This window comes from Cynoglossus semilaevis, chromosome 10, assembly GCF_000523025.1.
Source record: "Cynoglossus semilaevis isolate Cse_v1.0 chromosome 10, Cse_v1.0, whole genome shotgun sequence".
NCBI classification, from domain to species: Eukaryota; Metazoa; Chordata; class Actinopteri; order Pleuronectiformes; family Cynoglossidae; genus Cynoglossus; species Cynoglossus semilaevis.
The window spans coordinates 12845358-12869167 of NC_024316.1; the positions used below are offsets into that span (position 1 = coordinate 12845358).

General features: G+C 40.1%; 3 protein-coding genes across 3 annotated transcripts in view; all 3 read left to right on the forward strand.

Annotated features, from left to right (window-relative positions):
* Positions 1-3092, forward strand: part of LOC103385096 (receptor tyrosine-protein kinase erbB-3-like) — a 15636-nt gene extending 12544 nt beyond the window's left edge. Inside the window, 8 exon segments of the mRNA XM_008318876.3 lie at positions 1-83; positions 164-239; positions 327-473; positions 568-665; positions 945-1118; positions 1195-1266; positions 1529-1820; positions 2124-3092. The exon segment at positions 1-83 is cut by the window's left edge and continues 42 nt beyond it. Of these exon segments, the coding sequence (XP_008317098.1) occupies positions 1-83; positions 164-239; positions 327-473; positions 568-665; positions 945-1118; positions 1195-1266; positions 1529-1820; positions 2124-2989 (1808 nt within the window). The 3' untranslated portion in view covers positions 2990-3092.
* Positions 3093-3894: 802 nt separating this feature from the next.
* On the forward strand, positions 3895-10202 carry LOC103385095 (proliferation-associated protein 2G4-like). Its single transcript, XM_008318875.3, has 13 exons — positions 3895-4279; positions 5966-6094; positions 6184-6289; positions 6388-6457; positions 6563-6655; positions 6736-6799; positions 7074-7152; positions 7252-7330; positions 7444-7577; positions 8199-8293; positions 8599-8726; positions 8878-8931; positions 9224-10202. The coding sequence occupies exons 1-13, from the start codon at positions 4192-4194 to the stop codon at positions 9281-9283; spliced, it is 1179 nt and encodes a 392-aa protein (XP_008317097.1). The 5' UTR covers positions 3895-4191; the 3' UTR covers positions 9284-10202.
* Positions 10203-10878: 676 nt separating this feature from the next.
* The window catches only part of LOC103385093 (extended synaptotagmin-1-like), a 17488-nt gene continuing 4556 nt past the window's right edge, over positions 10879-23810 (forward strand). The window contains 23 exon segments of the mRNA XM_025059282.1: positions 10879-10979; positions 11083-11109; positions 11325-11347; positions 11818-12447; positions 13985-14875; positions 16429-16470; positions 18154-18288; positions 18484-18557; positions 18817-18889; positions 18970-19059; positions 19148-19203; positions 19798-19918; positions 20043-20219; positions 20657-20739; positions 20891-20939; positions 21147-21236; positions 21738-21833; positions 22091-22162; positions 22261-22347; positions 22507-22656; positions 22928-23110; positions 23761-23807; positions 23809-23810. The exon segment at positions 23809-23810 is cut by the window's right edge and continues 122 nt beyond it. Of these exon segments, the coding sequence (XP_024915050.1) occupies positions 14564-14875; positions 16429-16470; positions 18154-18288; positions 18484-18557; positions 18817-18889; positions 18970-19059; positions 19148-19203; positions 19798-19918; positions 20043-20219; positions 20657-20739; positions 20891-20939; positions 21147-21236; positions 21738-21833; positions 22091-22162; positions 22261-22347; positions 22507-22656; positions 22928-23110; positions 23761-23807; positions 23809-23810 (1939 nt within the window). The 5' untranslated portion in view covers positions 10879-10979; positions 11083-11109; positions 11325-11347; positions 11818-12447; positions 13985-14563.

The window sequence follows — 23810 nt, forward strand, 5'->3', positions numbered from 1 at the left end:
ACTACCAGGTCCAGATCTCTGACTACGGTGTCGCTGATCTACTTTATCCTGATGACAAGAAATACGTCTACACTGACACCAAGGTGGCTCTGACCTATTTATGTGTGTTTGACTGTCTCACTCACTAATGAAATCAGTCTCTAACACTTGTCTCCTAATGCAGACTCCTATAAAATGGATGGCACTTGAGAGTATCTTGTTTCGAAGATACACTCATCAAAGTGACGTTTGGAGTTATGGTAGGTGGCACTGAGTGGCTTGAAAGATTTCATCTCAGAGTGTTGGCAGGTAGAATTTTATCTTCACCCCTGTGTCGTCCTGGACAGGAGTGACTGTGTGGGAAATGATGTCGTTTGGAGCAGAGCCATACGCCTCTGTGCAGCCACAGGAAGTGCCCAGTCTGCTGGAGAAGGGCGAACGTCTGTCACAGCCACACATCTGTACCATAGATGTCTACATGGTCATGGTTAAATGTCAGTTGTCTGTTTTGTTTTGTTTCAAAGCACAACACAAGTATATGCATAAAACATCAACCTGTACATGGATAACACCACTTCTTCTCTTCAGGTTGGATGATTGATGAGAACATCAGACCGACCTTCAAGGAGCTGGCCAGTGACTTTACACGTATGGCAAGAGACCCTCCTAGATACCTTGTCATCAAGGTGAGACAGTGTATTCAAAGGCTAGGTCACACAGTGGGATAATGGTTAGTGATCTTGCCTTATAGCAAGAAAATTACTGCTTTGATTCTCTGTAGTAACACAAGGTCCGTAAAAACAAAACATTTTAATGAGAAATTACTTATTCTTTGATTCTCTGTAGTAACACAAGGTCTGTAAAAACAATCCATACCAGTCTCTTCTTTACATCTTTAATTTAGCCTTTGTTCTTCAACAGCTTTGATTGTTGGCTCTAACAGGTTAAATCGTATCTTTCTGCAGCAGGAAGAAGAAGTAGCCTCGGAAGAAAGTCATAGAAGAAACTCAGAGCGTGGACTTCTGGAGGCAGATTTAGAAGACCAAGATGAAGCTGGATTGGAGGATGGCTTGACAACACCTCCTCTTCAACATTCTCCATCTTGGAGTCTGTCACGTTCTCGTATTAATTCTTACAGGGTAATTCATTTACTATTAGCTTTAATTAACTACACCAGTCAAATCTTTTTTAAACTTTTTCCTTTATAAACTAAAGGGCAACACATCTCAGACTGGACCAATTGGATATCTGCCTATGACTCCCAGCCCTATGGACAGCATCCGCCAGGTACAATTTACACACATGCTGGTGCATACACATCTTCACTAAAACACATGTTGGCTTGTACTTGTACCACATAATTGATAAATCAATTAAGGTGTACTTGACTATAACTTCAAAAAACTTTACTACGTATAATCAGGAATTATGAAACCCAATGACCATATTAAATATGGATCAAGTCCCATAGCTGAGAATATAAACTTAGATTATTTTTAAAAGAATATTTTTTATTGCCTTGCTGTGAATCTTTGCTTGTGTGCCTCAGCTATGGTTTCAGAGGTCGCGATTGAGTTCAGTGCGAACCCTACCAGAGAGGTCTGGGTTTAAAGGGATCGGCAGAGAGGCAGAGGTGCATGAGGATGTCCTGCAGAATGGAGGTCTCCACAGGGACAGGCTTGGTTCAGAGAGGAGTCACCCCTGCAGATCTGTCCACAGACACAGAAAACTTTCTACAGCATCAAGTCCGTCATCATACAAGGTGTGGAGGGCAGAGGAGGACGAGGAGGTGGACAACAATGGTTATGTCCTGCCTGCATCCCCGGACATGACAGAGAGAGGTAACCTGAAAGCAGACACATAGTTTTGCTGGCATGGTGATATATTGTTACTAAGTAAAAATAGTTATTCTTTTGCGAGGGTAACCATTTGATAACAATATAACTTGTTGTTGTAAAATTTAGTATATATTTACTCTTGCAACATGTTCAAGATATGCTGACAGTGAGCAGAAATCACGTCTTTTACCAGGAAGAAAACTCTGTCTATTTTTTTTCATTATTTAAAGGAATATGACATGAAAATAACAATGTTTGATCAAAGTTCCCTTTCTCTCTCTTTTGTGCCTTTTTCATGACCCTCAGCATCTAGAGTCTGTCATTCTGGCAGAAGGAAATCGAGACTAAAGACTAATCTGTCCCTCATAGTAAAAAATCCTTCCCAAGATTACGAAATCATGAGAAGAGAGTCTCTTCCTGGCTCAGCCAGCACTGTCTCATCCACAGTCACTGCCCCTTCTGAGGTTCTTTTCAGGAACAACTCACCATTGCCCTCCCCAACCTTTATGGTTTCACTTCCTGTTGAGAACACAATGGATGTAGAAGTATCTTCAGTCTCCACGGCAAAAGGCAGCAATGATGAGGTGTGTGAGAAAAATGTGGCAGAGCAAGAGAAAACTCATCAACCTGATCAGTGTGAAGAACATGATACAGAGACAGTCCAAGAGGTGGGCAGATATGAATACATGGATATCAGGAGCTGTGACTGCACTGAGGAGAGTTCAGTAGAGGAGAGATGCGGGAGTCAAACATCTGAAAAAGGGGGAGCAGAGGAACAAGACGCAGAGCAAACAGTTGAGGTAATGAAATCAGAGGACGAGGGGAGATGTCAACACAACACTGATAAACAACCCAGTCCTATGGAGGCTCTGAGCGACATCATCAAGCCCACACCAGCTGTCTTCACAGCTGCACCGGAGATGGTAGAAGAGTATGAGGAGATGGCCAGATGTGGAGTGGTGCCCAGTGGGTGGGAACAGCCAGAGTATCAGAACTTCCCCGTGAAGGCACTGGCTGTTTGTGAGGAGGTGGGTGGAGGCAGATGTGCAGGGATCAGGGGCTACATCAAGGTGTGCGCTGGAATTGGTGAACCGGGGGCCAACACATCATTTGATAACCCAGACTACTGGCACAGCAGAGTGTTCCTCAACACAGATGCTGTACGTACCTGATGGACAGGAACAGGGAAACACACTTCACTTCGTTACTTTACTTCTTGTTTATGACCTGTATAGACTTTTCTACTTTTTCTTAAAATTCAAGGTACTGCCAACATTTTTATTTCTTAAAATTCAAGATACTGCCAACATTTTTCAAGTTTTAAGAAATTAAAGATTAATGAAACATTATGTACAATGTAATTTTGATTTTATTTTTGTATTGCAGTAAATAAACAGCACTGCTTTTCTTTACTCTTTCTGTACAGTCTACAAATACACCTTCCCTAATTCCAACATTTTCTGCTGTATATTTTCATTGTTGTGTGTTGTCATTTTTTTCACTGTCTTATTTTGAGGAAAAAGTAAAATATTTAATGTTGGATTATCAATAAAATGATCAAAACTGAATGTATGGTCCATGGAAATTGGTTTCTTTATATTTACATTTTTTCCACATCTCTGATCATGATACAAAACTAATGATTTCATTGAGTGGTAGCATTTTTGTGTCTAAAGTTTATTTGTGCTGACATTTTGGATCATTTCCAAGATATTTTTATTCAATAAAAATACAGAGTTTAGACCCAGAGTATCCACCTGAGTTCAGAAATCAAAGTGGAAGTTCAGTTGAGAAAGCACGTCCAAAAACATATACAGGTCCAATTGTTTGCTTCCAAACAGGCAACTTTTGGCTATTGATACAGGTCCAATTGTTTGCTTCCAAACTTTTGGCTATTTGGATAAAAACTAATTAAATAATAAATATATCGCTTTTCATTCCCTTATTTGACAAAACTTAAAAGGCTTATGAAGACGTCACAAAAAAAATTCCGGTTGACGTACGACTGACAATTTACGTTAAAACCCACTTCTTCGCGTATTTCTTTCTCCTGTGGTTGACCTGAAAATTACATTAACAATAAAAAATATACACAAAAAAACAATAGTCGGGCAATTCAATCACTTATTTGCTATAATTCATACGAATTCCGTGCAAACGGTCAAGCGAGCGAAAGCGGAAACTCACGGCCATAAACTATCTTGATTTGTTCGTAGTTCTCTGGCAGCAGGCGGGCTTTGGTGAAAGCAGGCTGCCGGTAGTAGTCGGGCGGGCCGGTGCAGAGAAGCGTGGTCCACCCTGTCTGTAACTGACTGACACATTACCCGCCGGGGGAGAAAAAAAGTTATTCTCAGTTCGCGGACACACTGCCAACATGTCGGGCGACGACGACTCACAGGAGCAGACCATCGCCGATGACTTGGTGGTCACCAAGTACAAGATGGGAGCTGAGATTGCCAATCGTAAGTGTAATGTTAGGAGGTCAATGAAGTGCGAGGTTGATCTTGTGTTAGCTTAGCAGTGTGAGCTAGTCAATGCCAGCGGTGACTGTGCCATGTGCCTCTGCCGCTGCAGTGGGAGCAGTGACGGCCATATGGCACGCCATATAGCAAGACATGATTTCAAACTATCTTTACTGGGCTGTTTTAAATAATTATTGAAAATTAATTTCGTTTATTGAGGTTGTGTCTGTCTAATATGATGTAGCTGTCACATTAGCCCCTCATTTAGCTAACAGGCTGTGTGGCTACGCTGCCTCGCTAGCTGCTAGCAGCTAACGGTAGAGATAACAATGACAAGTGGAAAATGAAATGAAAACATGTGGCTTTTCACATCTACATATCAAACGTTTTAATAAACACATACGGGTTACTACCACCTGTTTATTGCAATAGTCGTAAGCCATATGTAAATTTACGTCTAATATTAGCAGAAGCTGGTTAACTTATCCCAAGTATTTTGCAAGATTTTATTTTATTGCCATTTTATGTGTATGAGGGGATTAAACTAGTTCAGAAAGCTTAATTGCTAATTCACAGTTTAGTAGATGTTGTGTTTTAGCTTTGAAATTTTTCACCATATACACTAATGTATAGATGGGTAATAAATAAGAGCAAATTTAAAAATGGTAATGCAGCTGTGTCCTTTAGCAGTACACCGACTTTGCAGCATCTGTCAATGCTGTGTTTTGCATAGTGCAGAGACACTTATGTTCATCATTGGGCAGCAAAGATTGGTAAGTTAGTCAATGACCAGGAAACTAACAAATTTGTTTTACAGCAGTTATGAAATTTTGTACTTTGTTTCAGTAATGCATTCTTTAAAACTCTTCTATGTTTTGGTGTTGTTATTCCATGAAAACAGTAATATATTATTACATACAACATTTATTGTGATAGAGTTTACTTTTTTTTACCTTTTTCCACGCATTTTTTGGGACGAATGCTAGATTTACTTTAAGCATGAAACAATACACATGTGTAAGAAATATACCAAGACATGGCCACAAATTATACTGTAGAGATGGAGATGATAAGATGCCAACTCAGTGTAGGTACGGTACAGTCAGGAGTTTAGATGTGATGTGGTCAAATAAATAATCCACACTGTGCAAGACATTGATACAATGCAGTGTAATTTTGTGATAGCAGTTTATTATTTATCCACAGAAATGCTAATAATACATAAATTGTTTTGTGCAGAGTGTGACTCAGCAGTGAATGACCGAGGCACCAAATGCAAATTGTTTGTATATGTGTCTGTCCTTACTTTTGTTAAATAACTAGTGGTTGCATTATTCCTCAAATATCTGCTAAGATTCAAATGATCATGTTCATCTCCTGAAACCAGAGTCTCTTTGGTGTAGATCATGTTCATCTCCTGAAACCAGAGTGAAGCCTTTTTGGTGTTTTTGCACAAAGAATTTACATAGCTCATTAGATATGTCACCCTCAGTAATGACCTAAAGAATGTCATTGCCAAATTGTAAAGTTTTACGTGGTTAAAATTAAACATTTGTAATATATATATATATATATATATACACACACACACACACACACACATATACTGTATGTGTATGTTAATGTATAATAAGTTTCAGGTGTTGTCATCGAAATAACGACTCCTCTCTTTCTGGTGTCCCACAGAGGCTCTGAAGGTGGTGGTGGAGGCAGCTAAGTCTGGAGTCTCTGTGCTCAGCCTGTGTGAAAAGGGCGACAGCTTCATCATGACAGAGACTGGAAAAATCTTTAAGAAGGAGAAGGAGATGAAGAAAGGTATGTCCTCAGTGGTTTTTTTCCCCCATTTATTGTCATTATTGCTGACTCTGCATTCTCACATTCACTTCCTTTCTTTGTTTTCACAGGTATCGCTTTTCCTACCTGTGTATCAGTTAACAACTGTGTTTGCCATTTCTCTCCTCTGAAGAGTGATGCCGACATCATTCTAAAGGATGGGGACCTCGTGAAGATGTAAGCGTCTCACATTACACACCGCTGAAATCCAGATAACTAACAACTTGTGTGGTCTTTGCAGTGCACTCATGCGTTTCTTCTGTGTTCATGTACAGTGACCTGGGCGTTCATGTGGATGGCTTCATCTCAAACGTGGCTCACAGCTTTGTTGTTGGTGTGACCAAGGTACCTTATCATCATTATCATCATCACTGCTGAAATAAGTGATTTAAACCTTTAACTACTTAGGGCATTCACAGGTAGTAACACAATTGACTTGTGGTCCTTTAGGAGAACCCACTAACAGGAAGGAAGGCTGACGTCATTAAAGCGGCTCACCTCTGTGCTGAGGCCGCCATACGCCTTGTCAAGCCAGGAAACCAGGTACGGGTTAAACCATTACCACAGACGTGACCGGTGATCCACTGCTCACCAATTAATCACTACCATGTCTTTGGTCTTAGAACACACAAGTCACAGACGTCTGGAACAAGATTGCAAAGTCATTCAAGTGCTCTCCTATTGAAGGTGTGTGTCATTTGAGGCACCTGGATTAACGGGTGTATTTATGTCTGCACCCTCACCATCCCCCGTATATATATGTATATATACATATATACACAAATGTGTATATATGTGTGTGTGTATAAGTGTATATATGTCTCTTTGGCTGACTGTGTGTGTGTGTATAAATGTATATATGTCTCTTTGGCTGACTTGTATACCTCTATATAGCTATCCATGTCTTTATCAGAATTTCTCATATTTTTCATCCATCTCTCTATGATTGATCTATTTACAGGTATGCTGTCCCATCAGCTCAAACAGCACGTCATTGATGGAGAGAAGACCATCATCCAAAACCCAACGGACCAGCAGAAGTCAGTCACGACTCTTGTTACTTTTAGTCTGTGGTAACCGTTAGTGACCTTGTTAGTGTGATGTTTTTTTTTAACTATTGAATCAACTTGTGTTCACAGAAAGGACCATGAGAAGGCTGAGTTTGAGGTGCATGAGGTCTACGCAGTGGATGTGCTCATTAGCTCTGGAGAAGGAAAGGTAATATTACTGTAAAAGCTATTTATTTCGACAGAGGAAAACGATTCCTGCATATGGGATTATTTAAATAGTGTACACCACTGATTAAAAAGTGTTATTGTCTGTGTTTTTAGGCCAGAGACGGAGGTCAAAGAACAACCGTTTACAAACGAGACCCCAACAAGGTGTACGGTCTGAAGATGAAGACATCTCGAACGTTCCTCAGTGAGGTGGATAGACGCTTCAATACGATGCCTTTCACTTTGAGGTAATGCATATTAATTATGCTCATTTACATATTTTGAAGGCCAAATTTGTTTTGGCTATTTTGTGTTTGCTCAACACACCACAGTTGTCCCAGGGCCTGGATTTGAACCAGAACTTTCTCAATCTCTCTCCCTCAACACTGTTCTCATTAGTACAATCAGACTTGTTAGACCCGTTGTTCTTTGCAGCAGTAGGGACAACAGTGTGTATTAGAATACAGGACAGAAGGTGCCAGCTTGTATGTCACATGGTCACAGAACACACATTCAGAATGCAGTCTCCTCCTTGTGTAATTGTCCACCTGTTATCACATTAGAGGCCTCTACCCATTACTAACACGTGACTTTACTCCACGAGACAGTGGGAGAACTCGTTACTGTAGTTCCAGAATCAAGTATTTATCTTCAAATATGAGGCCTGTAAATTTTAGTGAGTTCATCAGAGAAAACAACAGCATTGGTTATGTAGCCACTTGACATAAACTGAACTACAATATATTTTTACTTGAGGCACCAGGGGTCAATGTTGTCAAGAAAAAAACCTACTAAACATACTACCTTTTATGCACTTTCTTACCTCGCCTCCACAACTGTTTTCCCATTTTTTCTTTTCTCTTTCCCAGAGCTTTTGAAGATGAAGGCAAGGCCAGGTTGGGTTTAGTGGAGTGTGCCAAACACGAGCTGCTGCAGCCTTTCAATGTGCTGCATGAGAAAGAAGGTGAGTGCCGTATTGAGGAGGTAGGGTGTAAAACATTGAACATGTAGTAAACTCTTGTTAATCAATGTGAAATGCAGTCAGTCATGCAGCAGCTTTAGATTCGATGAAAACTTTGATGTTATAACTCTCTCCGTTTTCAAACGCTTTTCAACTTTTTTAAAGAACACTTATAAGTAGACCTACAGGTAACGTTTACCGCACTCCATTTAGGGAATGCTTAAATGCTTGCCTAATGTTTGACACTATTTTATGCCATAGCTTTAACTCAGCGATACCTGTACTAATGCAACTCTTTGTGTGTTCAGGTGAATTTGTGGCCCAGTTCAAATTCACTGTGATGCTCATGGCCAATGGACCTCTGCGAATCACCAACAGCCTCTTTGAGCCAGAACTGTACAAGTCTGAGCTGGAGGTCGAGGACCCAGAGCTGAAGGTAGGGTAGTCATAAGTGTTGCTTTCTTTGCCTATGGATCAAATAATATAGGCTACTAGAACTGCTTTTACAAACTGTGAGCTGACAGTGAATGACTAAATGTGTATTAGTGACTATAGCTCATATTAACACTTCCTTGATTTTGCTATAGGCTTTGCTCCAGAGTTCAACCAGCCGCAAGGCACAGAAGAAGAAGAAAAAGAAGGTGTGTATGCTTGTGCTGTGTTGCCATACATATAAATAAATAGGGCTGTCAAACGATTAAAATTTGTAATCATATGGATTTATCAAAATTAATCAAGATAAACATTTTTGAGCTCAAGCTTCAGTGTAACTTATAAATATCATGGTAATTGACTGTTTGTTAGAACAAGTGGATGTCACTCTACATGTGTTCATAGGCATTAAAATGAAAACTGATCAATTTTCCCAATTACTTGTCCTGGTTAATGTGTGAATTTTGACTCTGACCAACGAAACCTTTTTTCTTTTTTAAGGCTTCGAAGACTGTCGAGAGTGCAACTGGACAGGCAATGGAGACTGAAACTGCAGAGTAGATTCTCTCTGCAGGAAGTTCTGACAGACCTCTGATGACCCAAAGAACAGACGTCACCAATCCTCCTGTCCCAGCTGTCTGAGGCACTCGCTGGTGTAGCCGCTGTGAATACCTCTGTATCTAACTGATGTCAGTCTGGGACGAAGCTGCTCTTAAATTCTGTCACTCCATCAAATAAAAAATCCCGTAAATCTCACTGTCCTTGAGACAGCATTTCCTCCCAACTGTAGACAATGTTCTGCTGGAGGAGAGGATATTTGGTGCAAGGGCATTTCTTTATTGGAACCTAATACAAATAGACCGAACTTGAGTCTAACCCCAATCCTCCCTCACCCCACCCCCCGCAAACACTGTAGTGAAAGTAGATTAAATGATTAAATGAGTTTGACAGAGCAGCTAAGGATTATGAATGCATCACTCTGAGTCAGCATTTAGATTACTTTCTCGAGGTCACAGGCATGAAGCCTTTTGAAATGATTTAACATGTCATGGGCAGAAATGTTACACTCACCCTGAACCCTCATATCCAGTGACATTCACTCAATTTATATTCATGGTTAAGCATTTCTTTTCAGTCCAGTAAAACTAGCACATTTGTACTGCTTATCCTTAAGCCTTCTAGTTATGGTGTATACTTCTAGGCATCTGTTGTACTTAAAACAGCTAATTTCTTAATTAAAAATGATAATGAATTTAATGTCCTGGGTAATATAACAAGTAAAGAAAAATATCTTCCTCAGTTGTGGATGGTCTGTCTTCTGCCAAGGGTTCAGCATTCAGTCTTCTGGTGCCACCACTGAGTCTGACAGTCTTTGTTTACACAAGAATTCCATACCTGTTAGAATATATGGATACTTTTGTAAAACAAGTCCCACTTTCAGAGACTATTTTTGGAAACATTAAAAAGCCACCTGACATCATTTGTGTGCCTCTTTTTTTATTATTATTGTGCTGTTATGTTTGTCACAGTTGACCACCATAACCATGATACACATGGCAATATTGCAAGCATACTGTATATGTACTTTGGCCTCTTCCGCTGTTGCAGCAACCATTTCTATCTCCTTTCACACATTCTTTCTCCTGCCTGTCAGCTCCACTGTAAGTCTAACATAACTGCGATCCTCAGCTCATCACACACTCCTCTCAGCTGTGCCAACTTTTCTCCAAACAGTTAAACTTGAACAGTTCCTCTGATCCCCTTATTTCATCTTCTCCCTTCTCTGGATAAAAATGTTATGCAGTTCTTAGTCTTTACCCTAAAGGTTGGGTGAATAGTTTGCATTATGTTACACTGGAAAACAGCAGCAAATGTTACTGAATATCCTACACTATCAAATGGAATGAACTTCAATTTTTATGCTGGAGAAAAATATTAAAAGAATGCTTAAAAACATGGACTCATATGAAGAGTAAATCGTTCTGTCGTGAATTTTAACTGGTAATGTGGATATTATCACTTTTTTCGTAAAGACTGGGACTATAACTCGTAATATCGTGAAATTCGTGGTCTTGTCAAACAGTATTTGACCTTTAACCGCTGTTAAGCGGCGAATTGCATTGCACGTCGAGTTACGTTTTATTAAACCCAAGCTCCCACAATTCCCCGCGGTCTGAAACGGTGTGACGTAACCTTTTGTATAAATAAGATGTCGCGATGTTATGACGTTCTTCAGGAACTTGGTTGGTAGCCGTTGGTAAGTGTAATTTCTTGTTGCTGGCGTGAAATTCAGAATCCAACTTAATCATCCTGTTTTTAACCCGATCCATTTTAAACATCAAATTTACTCTTCTTTTCAGACTTCCTTGTTCAACATGAGAGCCAAGGTTTGTGGTTACCGTGTTTTCTTTAACAGTAATCTTTTAGTAATGTTCGGTAAACATGTAGGGGCAATCAATGCTAAAGAAAATGCGTTCTGTCACCTGTGAAGCTTTTGCTTCTACTTTGGCTTTTAGATTTTTAATCATCATTCATAAGCTTATTCTTATTATTTGCCGTCGTTCAACCTATATATTTTAACATTGTGTTCTATTCCTTACAGTGGAGGAAGAAGCGCATGCGCAGGTAAGATGGCGGATTGTGCACGTTGTGGGCCTGCCCTAAACTGCGTATTATTTTTGTAAACAGGTTATTTTTGTTGTCCAGCTACAAAGGTGTCCCCGTTATGCAATTGACAACAGCACCACTGGTGTTCAAATTTTACATTAGATCAACTGCTGTTGATCGAGAATATAAATTTACCACTTCACAAGAATTGTGTTGTGGGTTAAGTTAATTTTTTGTTTTTCAAAATGTGTTTGTATGCATACTTGTTTCTGAGAGGGATTCGTTTAGATTTTTCTTTTGGTAGTAATTTTGCAAAAATTAAAATTAGACTTTGTTGCTAAAAAATGCTTTTTATACTTGCCTGTGTACTGTCAAGTGTTACATTAAGCTTCCTGGGTAATTGCCTTAAGTAATTTTCAACTTCATCTGTGCTTTTACGTGTCGTGTCCATCAATGTGTAATTTATTTTATTTTTGATTAAATTTAAGGCTGAAGCGCAAAAGAAGAAAGATGAGGCAGAGGTCAAAGTAAACTCTCCGCCACAGCTGTGACATCAGACCTCACTGTGAAGCAGTGATTGGAGCACAGCTGGAGAACCAAAATCAACCCCAGTGTGAATCTGAAGCCAGTGGAATCTGAATCAACCTGATGGTGCAGTGCAGCAGCAGGAGCTGATGAGGCCCACAAGCCAATTCTGAGACCCAACAGGTCGTTAGATCTTCTCTGGGACATTCTGGACTCTTGCTCCTTAACTTTTGTCATTTTGTTTGTTTTTACTGTGATTAAAGGTTTTGGTTTAAAAAAGTAAAAATACAACTTGACTCACTCATAATTCAGGTTTGCTAGGGTTAGCCCAACACGGGGGGGGGGGGGGGGGGGGGACCCATAACTATTAGATAATGTTTGCTTTTTTTCAACCACAAAATTATTTTTTTTCATAAATTATCTAGGTATATAAGGCACATTGTCACCTTTGGTATAAGACAGCACTATTTTATTTGAATGACTGTTTACCCTGGTAAATAAAATTCTATTTCCATTAGTGGAAAAAAGACTGCAAGCCATGCAATTTCTTGGAGAAGTTGGTGAAGATGAAATTAAAACGATACGTTTTACAGGTAAGCATTAACCTAATATGACTATTTCTGTTACTCAAACTGACATGAACAGTATATTGCTACTTGATAGTACTTTTGATTGTTGATTGTTTTGTTATTAGGTGATATTTAAAAAGAAAATGTGACTGTCCATTATCAGTATTGACCTGACACATCAACAGGTGATGGTCAGGTGCTGCTCAGGGTCTAATCCTGTGATAATACATTTCTTAGTAAATGGCTGCAGATGAAGCATGTCGTCGGCTGCTGCATACATGAAACTGCACAGTAGATGGTGTAATTTTACCGCTTAAGTTCGATCGTAACGTTCCAACATTAACCCCATATTCAATTGGTACTAATTTCTACCAACTTGTCAAAGTAACCGCTAATATCACGTGTTGTTTCAGTTCTGCCCACTAGTTAGATCAGAAGTTCAGCAGTTTGTTTTTCTTGGCTTTTCTGTTGTTGTTTTTGGCGTGGACAGTGACTTCTTTTAAACTCTCTGGGGTTTTTTTTTTTTTACAAAACCACACTAACATCTGACTGACACAAGGTCCAGATGACCTTCACACAATATTCTCTTCTTCTGAATTATTGCTACATTTTTATCAAATAGAGTCATAACTTCTGCTTCTTTGAGACAAAACTGCTGTGTTCGTGGGTTCAGTTATATACATCTTTTGGGAAAAAATATCAACGAATACTAGAAGTTAAAAAGGTCTGGATGTAGTCAGAAATTAAATTGTTAATTTTTTTCATTTATTAATATAATTTACAGTGAATTAGCTGAAGAAAAAAGCTAAACCTAATCAGTGTAATCAACTTCAGTCTCTCAGAGAGTTTTGCTACGTTAGCATCTCAGTCTCTCAGAGAGTTTTGCTACGTTTTTTTATTTAAAGGTTTCTTTATTTGCTTGGTGTCTGTGGTTAACCATACACCTGACTATACTGTGACAGAAGGCTACATCTGAAACTAGAGTGTGTTTACATGATCGTTCCAGTCTGCCTGCTGGACAGGCTTTCGGTTCTGCTTCTACCTGTGTTTACATAAAGGATTATTAGACTTTCTGAGCAAACAGACCCAAAGCCTGAATAGTTACTGTTGTTAAGTGTAGTGAAATTACCACTGGAGCGACAGAGTCTACACTTCAGTATTCAGTATTAGGCAGACACACACTTTGTGGTTGTCATGTGACTGATGCTGATGCTGCAATGGTCTCTTTGGGGGGGAAAAACCACAGCTGACACTGCTCAATACAGAAGCTTGGTTTCCCTAAAAGGTTATAAAGCTAAAACTGTTGAAAAATATCCAAATTTATATAATAAATTATAGCCATTTAAAAAATGAATTCTTAAGTGTAAGTTAGCCTGTAAAAGATTTAAAGAAATATCACAATGTACCTCTAAAAAAGTACAGTACTTGAATGAAGTATCGTCTTAATACTGATATATCCCTAAATCAATATGAATCCTCTATTTTTTTCTTTATTGATCTTTTTTCCTTTCTCACTCATTTCCATATTACAGTATTATATTTCGCCCCGAATCTCAAACAGACTAGTACCGCCACTGTTGGAGATGTCGTTCCTCTCTTTTATCAGTGCTGGTGCCTTCACGGTGTCTGTTAAGATCTGCTGCTGCAGTGGAGCTGGGCGCCTGCGCCTACAGACGGATTAACCACAGCAGACCCTGCTCAAGCTTTTGCTGCAATTTCCCTGCACCGTTTTCACGGTGTTGATATAATTCATGGCAATGTAATGAATAGTGCCCTCTGAACTTCCACACTTCGCCTCAGTGCGTGTGCACATGCCGTGACGCGCCAATAGTCAGTGCAAGACGCTACAAGTGCGCAAGGTATAAGGTGTCTGCAGAATTCTGGCGAGAAGGTGGATTTTCTACAGCGGACCCGCCCCCCACCCTGCGCTCTCCGGTCGCCTTCTTTAGCCACAGACGCTACTCACGAAACGTTGAGGAAGCTGCACGGCGAACAGCTGAGCGGTCATGAGTTAATCGACTAAACTGTGGCAGATTGTGGACGATGGTTTGTGTCACACGCCGTGGTTCAGAGTGAGTCCACCCAGCAGCAGAGCGGGGGAAAGGCCACCTTCATCCTGTAAAATCAAACGAAACCTGAGATGTCAGAGCCCGAAGTGATCGCAGGGACAGTGTCTGCACCCTCGGCCTCTCCGGAGCAGATGCCCGGGCAACGAGCCGTCAGTGTGCTCTGGTCCTTTGGTAAATGCCTGGGTGCTCTGCTGCCCGTTTACCTGGCAGGATACTATGGCTTCAGCATCACCCTGGTCCTGCTCGGTCTGGTCATCTACATGGGGTGGACCCACACCCGACTGGAGAAGATGTCCAGGCTCAGATCTGCAATGTACCTCCACGAGAACGAGGAGTTCACCACCCAGAAGGTCTTCAGGTCCAAACGGGATTTACCACCCTGGGTGAGAACCTGCAGTACACTGAAATGGGTGTTCACTTTTAGCACTATCATGTAAAATTGTCCCTGAAGCTAACTTGGCTTTGTAACGTAGTTTTTTTAAATTTTAGGTAAACATTTTAAATGTATTCAGGCTATTAGCTCACAATATTTTCTCTGTGTACTTTTACACGTGACACCCTATTCTCCGTTTGGTTTTACAGTATTTTCTTATGTTCCACTGCAGATCCACAATGAGACCAAATATGAATATAAAAAAACAAGATTAATAACAACAGCAACAACAATAATATCTAATTACAGATATATAATCTATATAAGCGATAAAAAAACTAGCACAAATACTCTCATCCGTTAAATCATCCAATGGAACAAACTGTGTTTATTTATTTATTTTCACTGGTTTGATGATAAAGTGCTGCAGTTGAATATGGTGTAGTTCGTCTGGGAAGGATAATGGTAGTGTTTGATAGTGATGCTATGGAGACCAAACAAAAGACCAGAGCAGTTCACTGGACTATTACACTGACATGGCCGTTTGTCCTACTGTAGTGGTGTCTTGATTTGCGTTTTTCCCACTGTCTCTTTGGGTCTCAGAATCTGATGACTCATAAACATTCTCCAGAGCAGAGCCGAGGGACGACCACCATATCTGGAGAGCAGGGACAGACACACACAGACAGAGAGAGAGAGAGAAAGGGAGGGCGGCTGTGTCTTCTTTTTTTTTACAGAATCAATCTTTTTCTTTTTCAGTATGGCTGCACCTCACATTTATTTAATTAATCAGAGGGAGACGACAGGGTGGCAGAAGCGGTCAGCATTATTTCTGTAAACCAACAAGATACACATTTTGCTGACTTGATGTCTGGTCTTTTTGTATGAATATTTATCTCTAGTGCTGTGACATCAATCAGTTCATCCTGTGTCTTTTTCATGGTTTGCAAACAAACGTTAATCCTTGATTTTAGCTTTTTTTCCCCATTAGCATTCCACACGATGGTGTCATTAAATACGCTGAGTAATAATAATCAAATACACTGATTGCTGAGTCTTAATTTAAACAAGGTTTCTCAGAAGTAGGAAATGTCTTGTGTTTTGGTTTGTTTTTAAGTCCATGAGTGAATTCATTTAAAATACCTGTCAGTTAATGCTGTGGCAGATTAGTGAATCTTTTGGTAACTGCTCCAAGTTTATGTGCAATATGTGGTTATTTGCACCAATTTGCTCTGCCTTTGTTATCTCCTCATCTGAGGATGTAAATAGATCAGAAGTTGTGCAACAAAGTTTTCTTTTGAAATTGCTAAACTTGATCTGTAATCTGTTATTCTGTACACAGTGGTAATCGTTACTAAGGATGTCGGTGTTTTGTAACCTAGCAACTCTCACTTTAGAACTGTAATTTGTAGTGTGTTTTTTTTTTTTGTATACAGTTGTTAAGAACTTACCGCTGTCCAGTGTATTATTTATGCACAGAAGAAGCAGTTCTCATAGTTGAATGTAATTTTACACTCACTTGTCATATTTGAGTGCATGTCTGACCCTTTGACTGGTCCACAGGTCAACTTTCCTGACGTGGAAAAAGTCGAGTGGCTGAATAAGGTATGTATGCACTTCATCTATATGGTTTTCTTCTAAATTACGGTAACAATCAAAGGTTAAGTTAAGTGGTTGGATACCCCAGCTCTAATACAAAGTTGATACATTGTTATTTCCACACATTACAAGAAAAACAATTTTGTTTTACAAATTACCGTGGGTAAATTACCAACAGGTTTGAAATTGTGAAATGGTTATTTTTATGTTTAGTCATGTTAAATTATCTCAGTTGTTCATGATTAATTCTGATTTATTATTATTAATCCATAACTACCATATGATTTATCCAATTTCATTTTTTTATTGTTGGGCAGCTCTAATTAGCTCATGGCTCAATTCTTTTTTCAATCAGTTTTAGTTGCATTTTCTTGACAACACTGACGGTATTTACTACAAAAATGCAGAACAGTGGTGTGGTCAGAGGAATGACCCGCCTCATGTTGCTGCTGACAACCTGCTGGTATAATTAAGAGTCAGGGAGGGCAAATCATGTCATACAGAGGTCTCTTTGCTGCAACAGTGACTTCACATTAGCATTGAGTCAGTGCGGCTGTGAATACTAATCACATAAAGTGCAATTCTGAATGATGAAAACTGAGGCTGGATTGCAGGATAGCACTTCCTGCACCCATTCCTCAATCAGGCCTTTTCTCCTGCAGACGTCCTGACATGCTCGCTCTCAGCTTCAGTCTTCATCAGCCTTAATTTGTTCTCACTGTGGATTATATATGTGATCATTTAACCTGCGGTGTAAAAGAGCTGGTGATGGCAGTGAGTAATAAATGTGAAAAGTAAAAGCTTTCTAGAAGCTGCACTCAGGAATCCAACACACTGAGCTGGATGCTAGTATTTGTTGATGAATAATGTAAACCGGGCTTCTGCACTGATGGGGTTTACAAACTCCATCAGACCCACAACTGGTTCATGTGGAGGTCAGAGGTCTGGTAAGATGGTCTGGATGCCTCACTTCAACGCTGAAGGTAACACAAGTGTGAGGCTGCGAACAGCAATAGTTAAGTTATTGGAGTTAAGTGAAAAAAATCATCCATCTTCAGCTGCCTTTCTGCTTCATATTTTCTCCTAATGTTTTACTTAAAAATAACTTGTTAATTACAGTAATGGTAAAGCTGCTGTTTTGAAATGATTTTTTTAGTTATTAAGTCCCTGGTGTTGGATTAATAAAACTCAATCTAATCCAGTCTAATCTAATACTTTCTGGTAATGATGCTGATGCACTAATAAACACATTAGCATTCCTTTTGTTGTTCAGGAATGTATTAGAGCAGTGGTTCTCAAACTTTTTATACTCTCTATAAATGCGTAAATATGAATTTTCCCCATGTACCGCTAGAGAGCACTATTTTCCCCATGTACCTCTAGAGAGCACTAGCGTACCACCACTGGTACGTGTACCACAGTTTGAGAACTACTGTATTAAAGTCCACCGTGTTATTTATTACTGTGTTTTAAAAGCAAAACTCTATGTATGTGTGTTGTAAAACTTCAACTCTGTTATCATTACACCTCCAGACAAACAAACGTTTTTTAAATTTGCACTAGAAACGTCTGTTCAAACTGCTCAGCCTTTAACGTCCGACAGGAAGAACACCTAACATGGCTGGCATTGAAAAAGTTTTAAAACAATAAAATCTAAATGTTGACTCATCTTCTGTGGTTTTGGTCCAGATCCTGCAGCAGGCCTGGCCATTTGTGGGTCAATATCTGGAGAAGCTGCTGGTGGGAAGCATTGCTCCAGCGATCCGTGCCTCCAGTGTCCATCTGCAGACCCTCAGCTTCACTAAGGTCAACATCGGAGACAAGGTGAGAGCAGGGTCTGATGTTAAGACCACGTTTGTTCCCTGTTACTGTGCTGAGATCACGAGGATGGCTGTGTCTGCTCAGATGTTTACATTTGTGTGGAAATGCAGGACAGGTGTGACTGCTGCTGTCATCAGTGGCTGCAGTTTCCTCCTCCAGTCGTGTTTGCTTTGTTTGAAGCAGCTTCTGTGTTCACAGGCTGTGAAGGTCCTCGGGGTAAAAGCTCACACTGAACAGGACAAGAGACAGGTCATGTTGGATTTACACGTGAGGTAAAGTATTACAGTCGTCAGTACTCTGTGGTATTGTTGTTTCCTAAGTCTGATACGTCTAACCCAACCTCAGTACCAGTTGTTAGTTGTTTTTCTTTACCTTTTTTAAATGTGAATAACACATGTTTAATATTAAGACATTTTATCACATTTTTATCCAGGAATTCCTTTTTTCCTTTTCGATGCTTATGCTTTTATATTAACAACATGACATCAATAAAACATATCAATTGATTCACAGATAGTACTTCTTTTACAGCTATGCTGGCGATGTTGAAGTCAATGTTGAAATCAAGAAGTATTTCTGCAAAGCTGGAGTGAAAGGCATCCAAGTATGAAACATTATTTCACAATATTTTATGTTATTTATTAATAAATAAATGTTTAACCGACATCAACGTTCTTATTTCAGCTCCATGGGAAGCTGCGTGTGATCTTGGAGCCTCTGATTGGAGACCTACCTCTGGTTGGAGCCATCACTATGTTCTTCATTCGCAGACCTGTGAGTTTCTGTTCACTGATTCGCTGCCTGACGCCTGACAGCCACGACTCACTGGATGTTGTTTACTGTGTATTTTTCACACATGTAGAAACTGGACATCAACTGGACTGGACTGACCAACCTGCTGGACATCCCTGGGCTGAAGTGAGTTCATGAGAAAAATAAGGGGCGGGGGGTACATCGTGGCCCCTCCAGCAGTACACCCAGGGCCGCATATAGAGACAAATAAGTTTGACACTTACACTGAATTTAGAGTGTTAATAATGAACCCTATCTTACATGAGTTTGCTCTGTGGGAAGAAACAGGAGAAATCCACTTCATGCAGTCACACCATCAGTTACCACCAGGGCTTTTTTGATGCAAGACAAGAGGAATACCACCAACCATGGTACCACCGTGTGGCCACAGTACATTTAAAGATTAAAAACTAAATTTTCACAATGATGTTGTGCATCTCAGTATTTGCTGAAGGTCTAATGTAGTGTTTCTTAACCTTGGGGTCGCAGCCCCACGTAGGGTCACCTAGAATTCAAATGAGGTCTTCTGAAATTACTGCTAAAATTATTTTTCCAAGTAATTTCTATTAAATTATCATTAAAAACACCAGACACAGTGTTAAACAATTGTCTTCTTTCACTTTCATGAATATAAATAAAATGTTTACTATTGGGAATAATAGACCGTTTTAATTTAGTTGCTGTTTTTAACCAAAAGATCATCCTTGCCGATACTTGCAGTGCCATGTCAGACACCATGATAATGGATGCCATCGCCTCCCACCTGGTGCTGCCCAATCGTCTCACCATCCCCCTGGTGGCCAACCTTCGTGTTGCACAGCTGCGCTGCCCTTTACCAAGGGTATATAGTGATTTGAATAAATGAAAAGGAGGACTAATAGTCGTCTAACATTTTTTAATTGTTTTATGACTTTGTGTTTTTGCCTGTGTGTGTGTTTGTGTGTGTGTGTGTGTCAATGTGCCAGGGAGTTGTGCGCATCCACCTGCTGGAGGCAGAGGACCTGACGGCCAAGGACACGGTCATCAAAGGGTTAATTGATGGGAAATCAGATCCATACGCAGTTTTGCGTGTGGGAACCCAGGTCTTCACGTCCCACCACGTAGACAGCAACTTAAACCCTCAGTGGAGGGAGATGTATGAGGTGAGAGGCTGAAAACAAAGGACGAACGCGCCGTTAAGTCCGAGCTGTAAACATAAACAAAGTCCAGCGAGGCACTTCCCTTCCCCTCCACTTCGTGTGCTCGGTGTTGGTGTCCTTGCTTCTCAGAGATCGCTCTGTATCACGGGCAGTAAATATGTCCGTGGTGCTTCAGAGATAAACAGTTTTGTGAAGATTTTGATCTGTTCCTCCGCTAACAGGAAGCTGCTGTATCTGAGATAAGCAGGTCTTTTCAAAAACTGTTTTCTCGGGGACACATTTGTCTTTTCCTCCTCACAAGTGGACCGTTTATGAAATTTAAATTCAACTCGGCACAAAAGTAAAGAAAGTTCTTGTCATTGTGTTCTGCATGCATGGCCTGGTGTTCCTGTGCTGTGTGTGTGTGTATCTATATTTGTTGTATGTATTGTGTGTGTCAGGTGATTGTCCATGAAGTACCTGGTCAGGAGTTGGAAGTGGAAGTGTTTGACAAAGACCCAGACCAGGATGACTTCCTGGGGAGGTAGCCGACTCATTCTCATTTATTTGGTCTCCATGTGCTTTTCATATCATTTTCATCTTTGCTGTTAAAACACCAGGACAATATTTAGGTTCAAATCTTAATGGCCTCGTCTGTTGTCGTCGTGTCGTCATTAATGCTGCCTCTCTTTTAGGGTGAAGATGGATTTTGATATTGTGAAGAAGAGCAGAGTTGTGGATGATGTAAGCATTTTTTTCTCGCTATTCATTAAATAATGAAAATATCTGAGGCAGACTGTATTAATCATCTAGCACATGACTCTCCGTCTCCCTGTGATTCCTCGTGGTCTGCTCTGACCACCGGTCCACGCATGAAAACCCCAGTTCAAAGGACTCAGTCACATGAGAAAAGAATGTGTTTAACTTGGACTCCTGTTTTTTTGTAAACAGTGGTTTAATCTGAAGGACGCCTCATCTGGCAGCGTTCACCTCCGTCTGGAGTGGCTCTCTCTGCTGTCCTCTGCTGACAGACTCAGTGAGGTGAGTCTGCAGCTGACTCCACTCATGACATTATACTGTTATATACTGTATCACATTGTTACATTCTGTTTTTGATTTTCAAATAATTGTAGAGTATGTGGAAGGTAGTGACAAGGAAAAAAATGTAAAAGTTTATTTTTTTGGTTTAGAGTTTGTTATCTCAAATAACAATACTAATCCAATACATTTCCTCCTTTGCACAATGGATGTAGTTGGATAGAACATAATTTTTAAAAAAATCTCATGTTTCGGCTGTCACAATATTCTGCTCTCCTAAACTAAAAAATAACCTTAACTCTGACTAAAGTAATATAAAACTGCTGCTGCTTTTTATTCAGACATTTATTGACCACAGCCATCTGCAGAACTCAAACACTCAAATAAAATGTGAAACTTTATGCATAAAATTAAAATTATATCTTAAAAAAATTCAAAGAAAATCTAAATCTAGCATTTGGCGTACATTTTTCTCTGCCTTCAACTGTTCTTTTTTTCTTTCAGGTGATCCAGAAGAACCAGAACCTGACCAGTAAGACGGCTGATCCTCCATCTGCTGCAGTCCTAGTCATCTATCTGGACCAAGCATATGAACTTCCTGTGAGAACACAACCACTCACCTGCTGTAACTCTGTCGACCACTTGACTATTGAAAACAAAAAATGGACAGGCTCTGTCCTAGGCTGTGGTTACAGAGCGAGGCAACAGCAGTGATGTGATTGGATAGGCCAGAAGTCAATGTTTATTGTTCAATGTAAAATAACAGCAATTGTTTTGTCTTATTATTTAAATTCAGTCTATTTATATACAGTATATGGATGCACTTCAACATAACGTTGACTGATTGTCTGTTGCAGTTGAGAAAAGGCAACAAGGATCCGAGCCCAGTCGTGCAGATTTCCATTCAGGATACAACCAAAGAAAGCAAGGTATGACAAACAGTAAACATGTTTGTACTGAAACAGATCCAACAGAAAAGAAGTATAAAATTCCCCCCCCCCCCCCCCCATCCTCCCTTCTCCTACAGACGTGTTATGGGACTAACAGCCCAGTGTGGGAGGAGGCTTTTACCTTCTTTATTCAGGATCCCCAAAAACAGGACATAGAAGTCCAGGTGGGTCATTAGATCAGCACTAATGATGTTTTTTGAAGTTTCATTTAATTCATTTTAGTTCCCCTGTTAGCTCAGCCTCTGGATTATACTCAACGTATGGCATTTTCCATTGACCCTCTACTGATTTTCCTTGTACCACCACTATGTTTCATCATCCAGGTCAAAGACGATGATCGCACTTTGTCTCTGGGCAACCTGACCATCCCTCTGGCTCGTCTGCTGGTGACCCCGGAGCTCACCATGGACCAGTGGTTCCAGCTGGAAAACTCTGGATTAGCCAGCCGCATCTACATCAAAGCTGTGCTGAGGGTCGGTCTCAGAATTCTCCTTTGGAAAGAATAAATTAGAAATGAGGTTTGAAGCCCAGCTGAAGAGTTTGTTCCTCTTCCATGACCCTGTCTTTCTGTTTTAATAAGATCATGTGGTGGAAAAAGAGAAATTAGTCACACGGAAACAAACTTATTTCCTTCTCTTAATCCTGAAATGACGCAGCTAGTTTTTGCCTGTGCCAGAAACCATGTTATTTAGTGATGTATCTTCTAATATCTTCTCACTTCTGCCTCCCTTTTTCTTCTGTTAGATTTTATGGCTAAATGATGATGCCGTGCCCACAACTCCCTCTCCTCGTCCCTCATCCTCTGGATCAGGACTGGGTGAAGGTGGAATCACATCTGAACTAAACCCCATGGGCCCCGGTGGGTTAGCCAAACCTCAGCCTTCACGACCAGAGCACACAACGCCTGACCCGGAGTTTGCAACTGAGGTAAAATTTGTTACATGGACAAAGACCAAGTTTACACCACAGAACAGAAAGAAGGTTCCAGAAGGTTTCCTGAATGTGTATTTGGAGACGTCCATTTGTTGTGCTGAGCTTTGGCTCATAATCAAAATGCCCAAGTGCACCACTGGGTACAAGAGGACCAGAAATTTATGGCTGTAAATGAGCCCAGAAAAACACATATGACCTATTACTGATCCAGTAATAGAAATGTTGCATCTGTAAAAGAAATAATATATTAAAAAAAGAAAGTTAAGGTTCACTCTGAGTTTTTAAAAGTGAATCATAAATTGCCAAACTAGTTTAAAGCTGAACATGACATGACTAAACTGCTGTTAGCCCTGAAACATCCTTAAAGATTTGATATTCTAACTTATTCTAAATGATCCCAAAACAAACCTCTTGTTAAAAAAGTTATTTTGTTCCCTCATTCACCTATAGGTAGAAGGTTTTAAAAACTGTTAATTTCAGCCTCATGGTAACAGTGAGGTCAAAGAGAAGCTGACACATCAAGGATGAATTGTATAAATTAGATTTTATATTTTTAGAATCCCAGCCTACTGCCATGACCACCTCCCTCTGTGGACCTCCTGTAGTCTTTACCTTGTGGTCAAGACTGTGCTCCTTTTCCACAGGGTGTACTACGCATCCATCTGGTGGACGCCCAAAACCTGATAGCCAAAGA

Coding starts and splice junctions, on each gene's coding strand:
- LOC103385095 (XM_008318875.3), top strand. CDS start 4,192: ATGTCGGGCGACGACGACTCACAGGAGCAGACCATCGCCGATGACTTG. Junction 6,800..7,073: donor CAAGTGCTCTCCTATTGAAG/GTGTGTGTCATT, acceptor ATCTATTTACAG/GTATGCTGTCCCATCAGCTC. Junction 8,727..8,877: donor TCGAGGACCCAGAGCTGAAG/GTAGGGTAGTCA, acceptor ATTTTGCTATAG/GCTTTGCTCCAGAGTTCAAC.